Below are 14763 nucleotides of genomic sequence, written 5' to 3' on the forward strand. Positions count from 1 at the left end.
GCGGAGCGGAGTTCGCCGTCTTCCGGGACTTAGCCCGAGTCCGAGCCCTGGGTCGGGCGGAGCGGAGTTCGCCGTCTTCCGGGACTTAGCCCGAGTCCGAGCCCTGGGTCAGGCGGGGCGGAGTTTCCTATGGTGCCTGCGGCCGGGCCTGACTGCCTGTCAGCCTCACTCTATCAAGTGGCACCGCAGTCGGAGCGGCGCAGGCGGCGCTGTCTTTCTGTCAGGCCGGTCAGTGGAGCGGCGAAGTGACGGCGGTCACTTCGGCTCTGTCAGCTGAAGGGCGCGCGTCAGGATAAAGGCGTCAGGTCGCCTTTGCATTAAATGCTCCTGCGATTTGGTCGGTCGGCGCGGTGATTTGGTCAGGGTTGCTTCTTGGCGAAGACAAGGCCTCGGGCGAGCCGGAAATATGTTAGCCACCGGAGGGGGGCCTCGGGCGAGGCGGAGATCCTCCGGGGTCGGCTGCCCTTGCCCGAGGCTAGGCTCGGGCGAGGCGTGATCGAGTCCCTCGAATGGACCGATCCCTGACTTAATCGCACCCATCAGGCTTTTGCAGCTTTATGCTGATGGGGTTACCAGCTGAGAATCAAGAGCCTTGAGGGTACCCCTAATTATGGTCCCCGACAAATGTATTGGTGAAACAACTAGATTAAAATAACAAAATTTATGTATGGCTAGGATCATAAATTGATTATGAAATATTTTCTTATAACAATATAACACACATTTTGTATATAAGTTATCGTAGTATACTGGTATTATATATTTCCGTTGCAACGCACGGGCACTCAGCTAGTGGACCAATACAACTGATACAAGGCCCTCATGGAGGCTGAAAACAAAGGAACAGAAAAAGATCCATGACAACAAACAACCCCTACAAATATGAACAGTGTATAAATCAACACAGATGCGGATGTATTGATGAATAGTAGTTCGATTCTAAAAAGTTCCTTAGTACAGAATGCTTGATCAATGCTCTGCAAAATTTTGATGGTATACTGATCGGACACCGGGCAAAGGAAAACTCACTGTAACAATAAACTTTCATCCGCAGGGGTCTCAAACGCCAGGCACGCAGATAGCAGGTTCAGCTGAACCAAAGACAGTTTTGGGAAAACAAACTCAAATCAGTACTCCCCCATAAGGCAAACTAGTTCCTCCTAGGTTGATGTAGGTTTTCAAAAGGCAAACTAGACAAATCGGAGCACTAATCCCAGGAAGGAATGTTTGGATTTCAGGGGCAGCGAAGGAACAACCAAAAAGAGCAAAACATCCATCGAAGTCCAATCAATCTTAGGATTCCTCAGCAGCTAGGTGCCATCGCTATAGTCACAAGCAGCCCAGAAAAATATGCGCTGCTTCCTTCCAGTGGACGGGAGTACATTTACATCAACTTCAAGTATATGTTATTAAGTATTATTGTCTTCGTAATGCGTTGGACTTGATGTGTTAATTCATCAAAGAGTGAAGTATGGAGGATTAAGAAGAAAGACAAGAATAAAGGGAAAAATGTTAGATGTGTCCTCAGACCCAACCAAGTGATCGAGTCAAGATCAACGCACCCTAGGCGTAAACCCTCTCCATAGTTGTGCCCCGAGTCACAGTCATACAAACGAGGCATAGACCCTAAGCATCATAATCATCCTATCAGTCTTGAGTTCGATCTCTTTACATGTAAACAAGAGGCATCCTCACAAGCGTGTCAAAACTGTTTGTCAGGTATGAGTTCCACTTTTCTCCAGACTAGTTGATCAATCTGATGCCCCTCCTGAAAAGCTATCACCATGCCTAGGCTAATGAAATATGTTAGGCTGTACACAATGGTTTGAAGAAACAACAGCTCCTACTTTCAGTTATCATCCAGTATAATCAGTGAAGGTAACTAAAACAAGGAGTTTGCATCATCATCACCAATAATCCCTGCACGAGCAAACTCCATTCCTGAAGTGGTGAAATCTGTTCACGTCCCTCACAACAATCTCCCGATCTGTGAATTTGGAGATGAACTTGGTGACTGAATGACAGTCCTCACAAAGCCTGAGATTCTTTGTGATCCTGATAGCCTCTCCACTGCCAGTCTTGATAAGCCCGAAAGCAACAGCCAACTTCTCACTGTGGCCAAGCAAAATCCTCTCCTTCTCCTCTTCTTCAATATCATACAGAACTGATCTCGTGTCAGGAACATAGCCCTCATTTTTCATCTGTGTCACAAATTCACCAATCAATGCTTGCAGCTCCTCCACCTGTGGGTTCTTGTTGTCAACTGAAACAAATGAGTACAGCTTCTTCTTCACCTCTATCCAGCTACAGCCAGGCACCTTCTCCAGTGCATGCTCCTCAAGTAACTCCTTTAGTACATCAACTTGGTTCTGCAATTTAGCTCGGGCATAAATATCTGCCAAGAGGACATAGTTTCCAGCATTTCGGGGCTCAAGATCAAAGAGATGAGAGCATGCCATCTCAGCATACTCAACATGGCCATGAATTCTGCAAGCGCCAAGAAGCGAGCCCCAAACTTGAGGGCTTGGTTGAATACGCATGCTCTGTATCAGCTCCACAGCTTCATCCAGGCGCCCAGCACGACCAAGAAGGTCAACCATGCAAGCATAGTGCTCAGCACGAGGTGTGACATTGTACTCCACCATTGATTCAAATAGCTTCTTTCCCTGCTCCACAAGTCCAACATGACTACAAGCCCCAAGGACGCTGACAAATGTGATGATATTTGGTGAAATGCCTTCCTCAATCATCTCCTCAAACACCTGGAGTGACTCACGACCAAAGCCATGCATTCCATATCCAGATATAAGTGAATTCCACGACACGACATTCCTTCTGCGTCCTATCCAGTTGAAGATGTAGCGCCCGGTCTCAAGGCACCCACATTTCATGTACATTGCCATCAACGCATTCAGCACTGAAACAAGTAAGTCAAAACCCCTCCGAAGGATATATGCATGCAGTACTTTGCCCTGACCAAGTGCATTTACCCCAGCACAGGCATGCAAGACGCTGACAATTGTGATCGAGTTTGGTACCAGGTCTGCATCAGAGGCCATCATCTCCTGAAAGATCTGAATTGCATCACCAGGACGCTCGTTCTTGGCATAGCACCCAATCATAGCACTCCATGACACAAGATTCCTATCAGGCATTGAAGTGAACACACGCTCAGCATAGCTGACAATCCCAAGCTTCGCGTAGCAGTCAATAAGAGTTGTGGCAACATGCGTGTGTAATCCATAGCCGCGGCGGATGGCATGAGCATGCATCTCCCGTACACGGGCAGAGGCCGGCAGGTGCGACGCTGACGCTGCAATGCAGGCCTTAAGACCGTGCGCGTAGCTGTAGCTGTCGACGGGGACACCGAGCCGGCCCATGTCAGCAAGGCACGTGAGAGCCTCCTCTCCATGGTCGGCGAGCGCGAGCGCCTTGAGCATCGCGTTCCACACGAAGATGTTCTTCACAGGCGCCTCGTCGAACACCTGGCGCGCGGCGGGGAGCGCGCTGAGCGCAGCATAGGCTTCGATGAGGCGGGTCGACAGGAAGGGATCAGAGCGGAACACCGGGTCCGCCTCGAGCCTGCGGTGCACGGCCGCGGCGAGCGCGGTGTCCCTCGCCCGCGCGGCTGCGAGTAGGAGCGACTCGTAGGTGCGCTGCGTTGGCGCGGGAAGCCCCTGCAAGAGCGCCGTGGCCTGGGCGAGGCGCCCGTGGGCGCAGAGCATTTGTATGAGGTGGTCGTCGTTCGCCGGCGAAGCGCCCGATGACGCCGGCGCGAGCGACGCGAAGCACCTGAGGCGCGACAGCCTCGGTCGCCTGAACACGAACGGGCGGTGGGGGAGGTGGAGGATGGAGGTGTGCGGGGAGGCAGAGGTGGACATGGGGCGGAGGCGGCGGAAGGCGAGGAGGGGCGTCACCGTGAAGCGGCGCGGGAGAGGGAGATATTTCGGGTGGGCTGGGTTGGGTTTGGTCGGAGCTCGGACAGCAGCTGAAAGAAAGCAGGCGAGCTCGGACAGCAGCTGAAGAAAGCAGGCGGCGAGGAGAGGGAGATATTTCAGGTGCTCGGCTCCTATAGATAATAGATGGGCTTCTTTCCGGCTTCTCAGGCCCTGCACTGGTTCATCATCCTGGCTGAAAAGGTAAAGCAATAATGTAACGATTTGTTGAACACGCAGCAACCAACAGAACAGCTTTCCACGAGCATGTTTGGTTGTGAACATTAAGAATTATCTCATAAAAATGTTGTCTACAAGTTAGCTGAAAAGTCATTACTTTTTTCCTAGCAAGATAAGTGTGAAAAATACTTCCTCCATTCTAAAATATAGTTCTTTTTAAGTCTTTTTTTCATCCACATTCAAATTAATGATAATGAATATAGATATATATACAAACCACATTCAAAAATTGATTAGTGAATGTAGATTTAGTTTGAAACGAATTATATTTTGGATCGGAGAGAGTATATTTTAGTTGAAGACCTATGTATGAAGATATCAATGAGAAGATATACATAATACCTATATATATATATATATATATATATATATATATATATATATATAATTTAGTATTTAAGTGTGGTTAGTGCATGCTTATATAGTTTGTCTTGAATTGAAATTAAATCATTTACAATAGTATTATATCACATTTAATAATTAAAAATACCTTAAATAAAAATATCTCCATACGTATTTAATAAAATAATTATATATTGCACATTATTCTTGCATGCTGAAAAGGTCTCCACGTGTTTAGTAATGATTGATAAATAAATATTTTTCCTTTTATCATATCTTATCTCCTCTACTCTACTCTATAAACATCGTCACTCCTTTTTAAAAAAGTTCTTATACTTCTTTCTAATCTAATTTATGATCCACCGTCGTCGTCGAATGATATGGACTTACCTCCTCTTAGATGGGCCGTGAAAAATCATACAAGTTCAACACTTTGCTAGATAAAGGAGGACGAGCGTCCAAGTTAGATATAAAAAGGTAGATTTTCTTTTCAACGCATATTTTTCTTGGTCTTTTATAGAGCTGGATATGGAGATACATTGGCTCTTTCGAGTTCGAGCTGGCTCGGCTTGGCTCGTTAAGTTAACGAGTCATAGAGTCGGCTCAACTTGGCTCGTTTAGGTCGTGAGCCAGAGCAGGAAAAAACAATATATATAATAATTAATTTCTAGTTAATTTTAAACTAATTTAACAATAGAAATAATAATTATAATTATAGTTTCATAGACCACATTAACGTAACACCAAATTAACACAACTCATTACTCATTAATTTACAATTCACACACATGTTAATCGGTTTAACCTATAGTTATATTTATATAGACCAATTTAACACATAGACATAATGGATCAATCATTAGTTTAACTCATAGCCCATAGACGCCACACATATAAATAATATGTTCATCAATTATTACGTAAATGATATGCATATAGTTTCGTTTTGCTAAAATATGGTAACTTGTTTAGCTTACGAGCTGACTCGTTAATGACTAAGGTAGGATGTTAGCTTGGATCGTGAAAAAATCAAACAAGCCCCATCCGAGCTGAAAAAATCAAACGAGACATGAGCATTTCTTCTGACCCTAATCTTTTGGATAAGATAAAATGTACAGTTAGCTATAAAAAAAGTAGACCTTCTTTTCAAAACTCATAATTTTTTGGCCTTTTGATTAAGATAGATAAAACACAGTATCTACAAAATATAGACTATATGTCCACTTTAATTTTAAATTATTTTTTAGAGGTCCACTTTAATTTTGTTTTTTCTGGGGAGGATCCATTATACCACTGGACTCTCGCATGTTCAGCTTCATGTGACGTCGCAAGGTAAGGACATTGTACTGTAAATAGTAAAGCAGCTCACCAGTGAAACTCAGTCAAGAAGCATGTCAACACTGGGAAAGATCATACTCTCGACAAAGTTTGATGACGAAGGACACCAGAGAGCATGGCACGATCATACTGTCGTTGGCGACATTGTATCACCATTTGCACATTTCACGATGCTGTAATGTGATGAACTTCTGATGGTTCATATTATCATATACCAGCATTCATAGCAAATATGTGGAGGCACAAAAACAGTTGGCTACACAAGATGCTGAGGTACGTAGTAGCCATAGTTCTGATTTCTGAACAAACTCCAAAGACAATGAGGAAAAGATCGCATTAGTCAATAGTCGTCGTCCTTAATTCTCTTCAGCAGTCTAGCAGCCCATCTGCGCAGCCTTTTCTTGAGTGTGAACCCTGCCACAACACCAATCGCAAAGCTAATGGCACTGACCTTTGCACATGTTGACAGAGAAACAACCCGTCTGCAATGCAGAATAAATTAACATCAGGAGAAACATAGCAGCACTTCTCATGACAGGTTTGAAGTACAGCAACAGTTAATACAAAAAACACTGCACTACTGGTTCCTTCAGGCTAACCACATTTTTGCAGGCGGCTGATTCTGCTCACATAGTCCATGTACATTATGAATAATGTATAGCTGACGCTGAGCTCAGGTTTCCTAACATTGATAGCCATAGAGCGACATTGGCGTGGTCTCCATATTTTGTTACACATTTGCAGTTCAAGGATAAACACTGTTTGCTTCAACTGAAATCGGAGACAAAGTTGAACACTGGTCAAATATTCCAGGATTTAGAACTCATAAAAACCTTGATACAACGGCTTTACTGATTGGCTGCCACTTAAAAGTTTAACCTCAAGTAACTACTACCTTCATTTCCAATCTTGCCTCGATAAATGAATAATACCTAAAGTTGCCAGTCGAACTTTTTCATTTTTGACCGAGTTTATAAAAAAAGCTACAAATATTTGTGACACCAAATGAGCATATTCTGAAAAAGTGAAAATATAGTTCATGGTGCATCCAATCCAATAATGCTAATGTAGTGCCATAAATCTTGACACTCCTTTCTATAAATTCAGACAAGCTTTAAATTTTTTGACTTAAGAAAAGTGTAAGAATTGATTTATTCAGGCAAAATAGTCCTTTGAAATTCTTAAACCTATAAAATTCAATACATCAAGCTACCACTTTGAGCTTAACTTGACAGCAACTGAAGGGTTCACTGAAAAGGGATTTCTTATGCTTCTCTTTTGGGAATTTGGTTACATAAGGGTTCTGGGGAAAACATCTTAACCATTGACCACATGCCCTTGATATAATTTAAGCGACTATAAACATGAAGTTAATAGGGATTGAAACAGTCGGAAACGATATCGTTTATACGAAAATGATTGTCGGTCGGTCGTAAATTTACTCGGTTTCATAATTAATCAACTTATTGTCGATTACAATAAATGTTGACAGATATTTGAAATTTAAATTTTAAATATAGTGATTTTCGGAAATGATATTGTGTTTACAGAAACGATACGGTTATGAGGCCCTGATTACGGGATTTTCGGTTACGGTTTTCATCTGTGGATGTTATAAATGGAGTACATTGCCTACCAAACCATGAATTACTCATATCGCACGATACTACCTGGTACTGCTCGTGTAAACGTAAGGGCAAACTGGCTGGAAGTGAGCTGAATCCATGAAGTACAGTAATAAGATCATCCGAAGCACAATTCAAATCATAAATGGGGATCGGAAGAAGCACGCTGCAAATTCCGCGTGGCCATACCAAATCAGGGCAAACAACAGAGCAAGCATAAAGCCTGCGACCGCGGATGCATCGAATCGAGAGAAGATGGAGGTCGGTGTCAGCGGATACGGCTTACCCGGCGGTCCTGGACACGAGGGCCTGCTGCGCCTGCTCGGAGAAGGCGCCGGCCGAGCGCGACGAGGACTTGGCGGCGTCCTGCGCCGCTGCCTGTAGCCTCTCTACGGCCGACGCAACCGCAGACGGCGCTGGCATCTCCGGGTATCCCGCGCTCCACCGCCGCTGTCGCCGGCTAGTAGAGGTTCGAACTAGGGTTTTAGGCTTTTAGCTTTCACTGAACGCCGATCCGCCGAGAGCCGCGAGAGCGAGAGGGGCGAGGCTGCAACTTGAAACAGGGGAAAGAAATCAAATACTAGTAGTTCTGGGGAAAACATTGCAATTTGAAACATGGGTCGCACAGTTGGGCCATCGTGTTTGTAGATCCAAAATTTAGAAACCCAAAGTTTCGAGCGTAGATTTCTATATGGACGAATCACATGTGGAAGTGGAATATATACATGTAAACAAGGTTTCACCTCAACAGGCGTCCGTAAAGCCATCTCCAGTAAACTGTCTAAATGAGCGTGCAAAATGTAGATTAGACTTCAAAAGCGTAGTTTGAAATAAAAGATAAAGATAGAGAATCCACTAAAAATAATCTAAGGTTTTGTTTGGTTGGATGTGGCTCTAAAAAAGTTGTTGTAGACTGTTAGATGTGAAAAAACGGTTGTGGGATGTGAGATGTAAAAAGCTAAAAACTACAGGGTGAAAACCGCTAAAATCCACTAAATGTGCCTTCATCTAAAAACCGCTAAAAGTAAGTCTAAATGTGCTTTTAATTTTACATCGGCTTTTAGAAAAAACTGCTTCTAGATTTTAGCCCTTTGGATTGGCTTTTAAGAGACAAAAGACAAACCAAACGCGCACAAAGACTAAACAATATAATCCACAGTGCTTGCACACGGTCTGCTAGATTAGAGATGGCCTAATGCATTAGAGAACAGCATGAGTAACGAGTGGCAGCATGAAAAAACGAGGCAAGGTAGTGCAAAATGAACGATCATGCCGTAGCTCAATTTTGACCACATGCTTAGTAGGCGACATAAAACATAAGCAGAACTGCATTCATCACTGCTGTACAGTAGAGCCTCACATCTTACAGCAGAGTAGTTGAGTAGAACACATCAATAGAAAGAAAAATGATTAACACCACATAATCTCACTAAGAATGCATGCCACATGGTCACATGGACATGGTTACCAGCTCTCTAGATATAATCGACAAAACACAGCAGATGGCCAATTGGGTACAGCTACAAACAGAGTACAAGAGCTAACTCGAACACCATTTTTCATTTCTTCGGTCTTAGATGATTGAAGTCGAGCTTTTCACGCTTGTTGGACTTGTGTGATCCGCGACCATTGCTTTGTGAAGATGACCTACCGCCAACATTGGTTTTTGGTTCCTTGTAAGATGCCGGTGTTTCCATATCAAGGTCGGGCTCCTTCCTCTTCAGTTCATTTAGAGATATGCTTTCTGAACTGGGAATGCCAAAATCTCTACATCTTGATGCTGGAACTTCATTCCCTCTGCATTTCATTGCAAAAATGTATCACATGCAAATCCATATCAACCATATATCAAGCAAGGATGAAGCATCCATCAATATGTAACATTTCATAGATACAGAAATACAGACAACCTACAGAAGTAATCTGATATTGACGTACAGAAATGTAGATGCTATACTACATTCACAACCTTTTGTATGGCCTACAGCTAGGGATGGCAACGGGTCCCAATCCCTGCCGATGGGGATTTCATCTATTAGGGGATGAAGATGGGATGATTTTGCTCCCTAATCGGGGGCTTCACCAGCAGAAAGACTGCCACGTCCCGACTGCCACGTCCCCCATTGGGTAGAGAGCGGGTCTGGGAACTGTCCCTTCCCATCCCTGTTCCCTGATGGGGCCCCAACAGTGCTTAGCTGCATATGCCAAAAGGTCATCTGCTTATCAGCCCAAGCCCACAACAGTCAATATAAGATAAACAGCCCTCTAACCCTATACTCCACTCATTTCATGGTTCCTAACAGACATCGCCGGAAGAAGTGCACGTGGGATCCAGTTCAACCATGAAGAGCTTCTGTGTCCATACAGCCATGCACATCCTGGTTGCTACTTGCTAGAACTTAGGGTGTGTTTGGTTTGACTTTTGGCTTTGGCTTTTGCCCCTCTAAAAGCCAAAAGCCAACCAAAGGGCTGGATCCAGGAAGCAGCTTTTTCTAAAAGCTGACTTTCTTGTAGTGCAAATCTGAAAGCACCCCTAGACCTGCTTTTAGTGGCTTTTCGGATGGAACTGTGAAAACATATATCGAAGAATTTTTAACGACTTTTAGTGGTTTCCACCAAACGGTTTTTAGCTTTTTAACAGTTTACAACCTACAGCAGCTTTTTCCACAGCTCACAGTCCACAGCAACTTTTTTCACAGCCACAGCCCAACCAAACAGACCCTTAGCCCCACGGACCACTGTCTTCAAGCAAGAACCTCGTTAATCAAGCACCATGGCCAAACTGCTCTCTACCTTCTAAGGCTCTCAGCTCTCTAGGGCAGGATCTAGTATTTGAAAATCTTGCTTTTGTGGAATGTAAACATGTAATTGGTTTATTGAGCTTTTTTTTTCCTTTGAAGGATCTAGTGTTTGATTTTGTCTTCAGTTCTGCTAATCTGAACATGATTCTGCTGGCTGCTGTAGCTGCAAGCTTCTAAATTTTCTCAATGCAATCAGGGTGCGCTAACCGCCGGGGACGCGTGACTGCTATTGGGGATAGGAAAAAGCCAGCCCCAAGCCGGGTATCGGGGGTGGGGAATGGGGGAAATAAAGGGCACACCGGGGACGGGGTACCACTCCCTGCCAGGGACATCCCCGTTGCCATCTCTACCTACAGCCTACTATTCAGTGAGAATGAGCTTTTGTAAGCATTTATGCAGATCCTAAAGCTTTCATAGCATATACACAAAACTTTCCAAAGTTAAATAACCTTTGCAATTTCCATAATGCTCAATCAGTAAAAACAATACAACCAGAAGACTGTTACTATATATTTACTTAACAGATACAAAAATCGCATCTGGGAAGTCCAAAATCCAAATAACATGTGTATCTCAACAAATGGATTTCATATGATTTTATAAATTTTCATCCTGACAATGGTGTCAATTATGAGTATCCAGCAAACCAAGTGTTATAACATCTAAAATGTTGATATAAACTTGTCACATACCACAACCCTGACAGTTATTAGTGACTATTTTATAAGAATTTCGTCTCTTTCTTATTAGGTGTTCTTATCATTTAATAATCGCCAAGAAACATATTTTGTGATACATTAAATGTACTAAAGTAATGTAACGGAGAAATAGCTAACCTGCTGGAGTTTGCATTGTCTTGGTCACAGTTACTGGGGGAAGCTGATTCTGTTTGCTGGTCACCTCTTGCCTCTTCATTTAGTTTCTACACATCTAGGATTGTGTAAGGGAACACTAAATCTACCTACAAGTACATAGTTGCCAGAATGACACATGCAACAAAAACAACCTTCCAAACTCACATCGATAGATGGATTGAAATTTTGGAAAGACATCCGACCCTTTATAGCTCCTGGATGAGGATTACCCTCCATGATAACTATGCTGCACAGAGAAACAGTACTGGTTTAATCAGTACTCCACATGAAAGCTAGTTTTGTCAAGAATAACACAACATAAGTAGCTATAATAACGAAAACGCACATTTGGCTTTTTCAAATTTCAATGTACGGGGATAAAGATGTTAGTTAAGTAGAAGACCATAACAGGAAAGAACAGAAATGATGAACCAAAACTAAAATGCGCACGCTCATTGTACAAAGTTTTCATGCTAGCTTGAAGTGAACTCTCCGTACAATTTTTTTCAGAATCCCAAACAAGGTTGGTCAAGAAGAAGACCATAACAGCAGGAAAGAATGAAAAGAAAAGAAAGCCTTTTAATCTCCATACCACTTCCTAACGACCTGCGCGGACGAGGCGAAGCCTCCACTCGGCGCCATCACCACCTCCTCCTCCTGTACCTCCACCTCGGCCTTCTCCTCGGCCTTCTGCGCAGCCGCGCCGCGCTGCATAAACTGCGCCGCGGCGCCACGTAAACACAGAAACGTCGTGAGATGCCAGCCAATCCACGGCGACAAGAAGAACCCGAGGGAGCAACGGACAGGGGCTCCTCACCTTGAGGTTCCTGAGGGTGCTCGAGATCTCCCGCTTCGCCGCCATCGCTGATGCCGCCGCAAGCCGCCGGCTCGATTCCTCCCCCCGTCTCTTTGACCCAAGCGCCCCCAAATTTAGGGTTAGGGTTTTGGAGGCTCGCGGCCTAGCGAATCCGCTGGAGCACGAGAAGAGGGCGTGCGGCGCGGGGCCAAATACGTAATTTCGTCGGCAGACCCTGACGCGTGGGACCAAGAGGCCAGTTGCACGAGGCTCGCGCGTGCTTCTCCCGTTTCCTTTCGTGCCGATTTGACCGGCACGTGGGCCCGGTCTGGTGACCTGGGCTGGAGCCGCGGACGTGGATGCGGAATCCGCCGTCGATACTGATGACTGATCTGATCTGATCTGCCCCTCCGGCCCTCCCTGCATCCTATAAATTTGACCCCATGGTTGGATTTGACGGGTGCAAAGGGCTCGGGTTCGACCCATCGCCGAGTTCATAATGGTACTACGATTTGCTTCTTGAATTCTTTTCAACGTTCATCTCTCTACTTTCCTCCAAAATTTCGTTTGTTTGCCGATTCCGAAAACATGATAATCTGATATTGAACAAAAAAAGAAAGAAAGACACGCACGAATTTGCCCAGACTGCAGAAATAACTCGCTGATTGCGTAATTCTAGGCGAGACTCAACGGATCATTATCTCCTCTTGCATGATTCTGCTTTCCAAAAAAAAACAGAACTTGATTCTGCGCCTGCGCCAACACAGAATTAGACAGATGGAAGGATGGATCAACTGATCTCGCTTGATCTTCACGTGCAGGATTTCGAGGAGTATCTCAGCTTGCAGTCGCAAACGTTCGTGCAGTATTACCGCTGCCTGCCATTGTCTCTTCTGCACAAGGAGAACGCAGATGAGGACGGAAATAGGGGCAAGCTAGCCTTCTGTTTTCTTTCTTTTTTACTTCCAATTTCTTTTTCTTTTTCTTTTTCTTTTTCTGGAGGATGCAATGTTCTAATCTTCTGCTGCTGCATCTTAATTTTGCAGTTATCATGCCGCTGTCTGCGCTCGATCGGCTTGGTGGTCTCAACATCGAGTACCCGATGCTCTTCCAGATCAAGCACCCCAGCACGGAGCGGGCCACGCATTGCGGCGTGCTCGAGTTCGTTGCCGACGAAGGGTTCATCCACATGCCGAGCTGGGTAACTACCAATCGTCCTTCGAACACAGTCCATGGCTCGTGTGATTGCTAATTCAGTCGCCATGAACGAAGAAGAAAGAACCTGACGCTTCTGGGTTCTATTTTGTTTTCAGTTGATGGCGCACCTGGGTGTTCCGGAGAACGAGATCGTGCTGGTGCGGAGCACGTCGCTGCCCAAGGCCACCTTCATGAAGCTGCAGCCACACACCAAGGACTTCCTCCATGTCCCCAACCCGAAGGAACTGTGAGTAGTTTTGTTTCAATTTACCCCCCTTCTTTTCCAGGCTTTGCGGCTGAAAGCAAGCATCCAGCTAACCGTCCGTCCTCTGGATTCACCGTGCAGGCTGGAGCACAACTTCGGCAAGTTCCCGTGCGTGACCGCCGGCGAGACGATCGCGGTGACGGAGGGCGAGCGACGGTACTACCTGGACGTGCTGGAGGCGTGTCCGGCCGGCGCGGTCTGCTCCATCGACACGGACTGCGCGGTGGACTTCGCGCCGCCGCTCGACTACGTGGAGGCCCCGCCCTTCGTTGCCAGCCAAGGCAGCGACGAACCGCCGCAGCCGGCCCGGTTCTCCGGCACTGGGAGGCGGATGGATGGCAAGCCAGTGGAGATGCCCACGCCGTCTCCGGCGGCAGAGAGTGTCGTGGCTCCGGGTGTACCCAAGAGAATGGTTCGATTTGGCGCCCCCTCGGCCTCGGCGGCAGCCAGTGGCGTAAGCAAGGCGAAGGAGGGCGGCGGCAAGGAACAGGAGAAGCGGTTTACGGGGACTCGATATTCTTTGAAGGACTGAGCGAAAAAAAAAAGTTTTGTGCTTTGTGGTTTTTTACTGCAAATTTCTCGTATTTGGGGAGAGAATTTCCTTATTTAAAACAACCGACACTAACTCTGAATTTTAACGTTTTAACGTTAAGACTATCTCCAACAACATCTTTTAAATCTATCCTTTATATAGGTCATTTATAGTATTATTCAAAATATAATCTTTTATATATTTTCTTCCTCTCCAACAACGTCTTTTATATCTCGTTCGTAAATACCAATATTAGAGAAATTTTATTTTTACTTTTTTTATATGTATGTATTTGTCGTTGAGTATATTCAGTGAGTTTTGATCTAGTCTTAATATATGTATATGATAGAATTGAAAATGCGGGGTTTGGCTTGAGTCCTCTTGTATTTACCTTAACTACTCCTGTGTAATGGGTTTGGTCCAACTAGCCCAACTACTTAATCTATTTAATATACTTAAAACCCTGATTAGGGTTGGGTTTTCCCGCAGTACAGTGCACCTCGAGCTTAATTAATTATGAAGTAGAAAAACTGATATCGTTGTGGTCTGAGGCTATAGTTTGCTATGCACTGAAGTAGCAGGGACAAAAGAGTTGACATGACGGGGACAAGAGGGGATAGTGCACGTGGCACCAGCCTAAGAATCGTTATTGTTGTGGGGGGATTCAAGACCGCTTAGGGCATGTTCGTTTATGCCGGATTTTACTAAGAATTGTTCCAGCCCATCAAACCTTATATGAATTAGACAAATAATCCAGCTAGAAATCATTCTGGGTGCTCAATCCACTGGAACCGAACAGGCCCTTAGGCTCTGTTCGTCAGGCCAGGGTTGAAGCAAG

At 44.9% G+C, this 14763-nt stretch overlaps 4 protein-coding genes across 5 annotated transcripts; 1 reads left to right on the forward strand and 3 right to left on the reverse strand.

Annotated features, from left to right (window-relative positions):
• Positions 1-1343: 1343 nt before the first annotated feature.
• Positions 1344-8174, reverse strand: LOC114680592 (uncharacterized). 2 transcript variants are annotated; one of them, NM_001369832.1, is made up of 5 exons: positions 8107-8174; positions 7767-8027; positions 6455-6626; positions 5887-6337; positions 1344-4131 (listed from the first exon to the last, which is right to left on the reverse strand). In NM_001369832.1, exon 5 carries the CDS (start codon positions 3879-3881, stop codon positions 1908-1910), a length of 1974 nt encoding a protein of 657 aa, NP_001356761.1. In that variant the 5' UTR covers positions 3882-4131; positions 5887-6337; positions 6455-6626; positions 7767-8027; positions 8107-8174; the 3' UTR covers positions 1344-1907. The 2 variants fall into 2 exon arrangements, with proteins under 2 accessions (NP_001356761.1, NP_001356762.1); NM_001369833.1 differs by lacking the exons at positions 5887-6337; positions 6455-6626; positions 7767-8027; positions 8107-8174 and having other exon boundaries at positions 1541-3975.
• Positions 6040-8061, reverse strand: LOC100533140 (Pentatricopeptide repeat-containing protein chloroplastic). Its single transcript, NM_001204322.2, has 2 exons — positions 7767-8061; positions 6040-6337 (listed from the first exon to the last, which is right to left on the reverse strand). Exons 1-2 carry the CDS (start codon positions 7901-7903, stop codon positions 6196-6198), a joined length of 279 nt encoding a protein of 92 aa, NP_001191251.1. The 5' UTR covers positions 7904-8061; the 3' UTR covers positions 6040-6195.
• Positions 8175-8782: 608 nt separating the features above from the next.
• Positions 8783-12155, reverse strand: LOC100277744 (uncharacterized). Its single transcript, NM_001151236.2, has 5 exons — positions 11953-12155; positions 11728-11852; positions 11301-11382; positions 11118-11203; positions 8783-9277 (listed from the first exon to the last, which is right to left on the reverse strand). The coding sequence occupies exons 1-5, from the start codon at positions 11995-11997 to the stop codon at positions 9040-9042; spliced, it is 576 nt and encodes a 191-aa protein (NP_001144708.2). The 5' UTR covers positions 11998-12155; the 3' UTR covers positions 8783-9039.
• Positions 12156-13012: 857 nt separating this feature from the next.
• LOC103651806 (ubiquitin recognition factor in ER-associated degradation protein 1) lies at positions 13013-14124 on the forward strand. The gene is made up of 2 exons (XM_020550670.2): positions 13013-13375; positions 13475-14124. The coding sequence occupies exons 1-2, from the start codon at positions 13248-13250 to the stop codon at positions 13923-13925; spliced, it is 579 nt and encodes a 192-aa protein (XP_020406259.1). The 5' UTR covers positions 13013-13247; the 3' UTR covers positions 13926-14124.
• The last annotated feature ends 639 nt before the right edge of the window (positions 14125-14763 follow it).

Source organism: Zea mays, chromosome 3 (genome assembly GCF_902167145.1).
Source record: "Zea mays cultivar B73 chromosome 3, Zm-B73-REFERENCE-NAM-5.0, whole genome shotgun sequence".
NCBI lineage: Eukaryota > Viridiplantae > Streptophyta > Magnoliopsida > Poales > Poaceae > Zea > Zea mays.

Coding starts and splice junctions, on each gene's coding strand:
- LOC114680592 (NM_001369832.1), bottom strand. CDS start 3,881: ATGTCCACCTCTGCCTCCCCGCACACCTCCATCCTCCACCTCCCCCAC.
- LOC100533140 (NM_001204322.2), bottom strand. CDS start 7,903: ATGCCAGCGCCGTCTGCGGTTGCGTCGGCCGTAGAGAGGCTACAGGCA. Junction 6,338..7,766: donor CTCGTGTCCAGGACCGCCGG/GTAAGCCGTATC, acceptor TCTGCATTGCAG/ACGGGTTGTTTCTCTGTCAA.
- LOC100277744 (NM_001151236.2), bottom strand. CDS start 11,997: ATGGCGGCGAAGCGGGAGATCTCGAGCACCCTCAGGAACCTCAAG. Junction 11,853..11,952: donor GCACCCTCAGGAACCTCAAG/GTGAGGAGCCCC, acceptor GCCGCGGCGCAG/TTTATGCAGCGCGGCGCGGC. Junction 11,204..11,300: donor ATTTCAATCCATCTATCGAT/GTGAGTTTGGAA, acceptor CTAGATGTGTAG/AAACTAAATGAAGAGGCAAG.
- LOC103651806 (XM_020550670.2), top strand. CDS start 13,248: ATGGCGCACCTGGGTGTTCCGGAGAACGAGATCGTGCTGGTGCGGAGC. Junction 13,376..13,474: donor GTCCCCAACCCGAAGGAACT/GTGAGTAGTTTT, acceptor TTCACCGTGCAG/GCTGGAGCACAACTTCGGCA.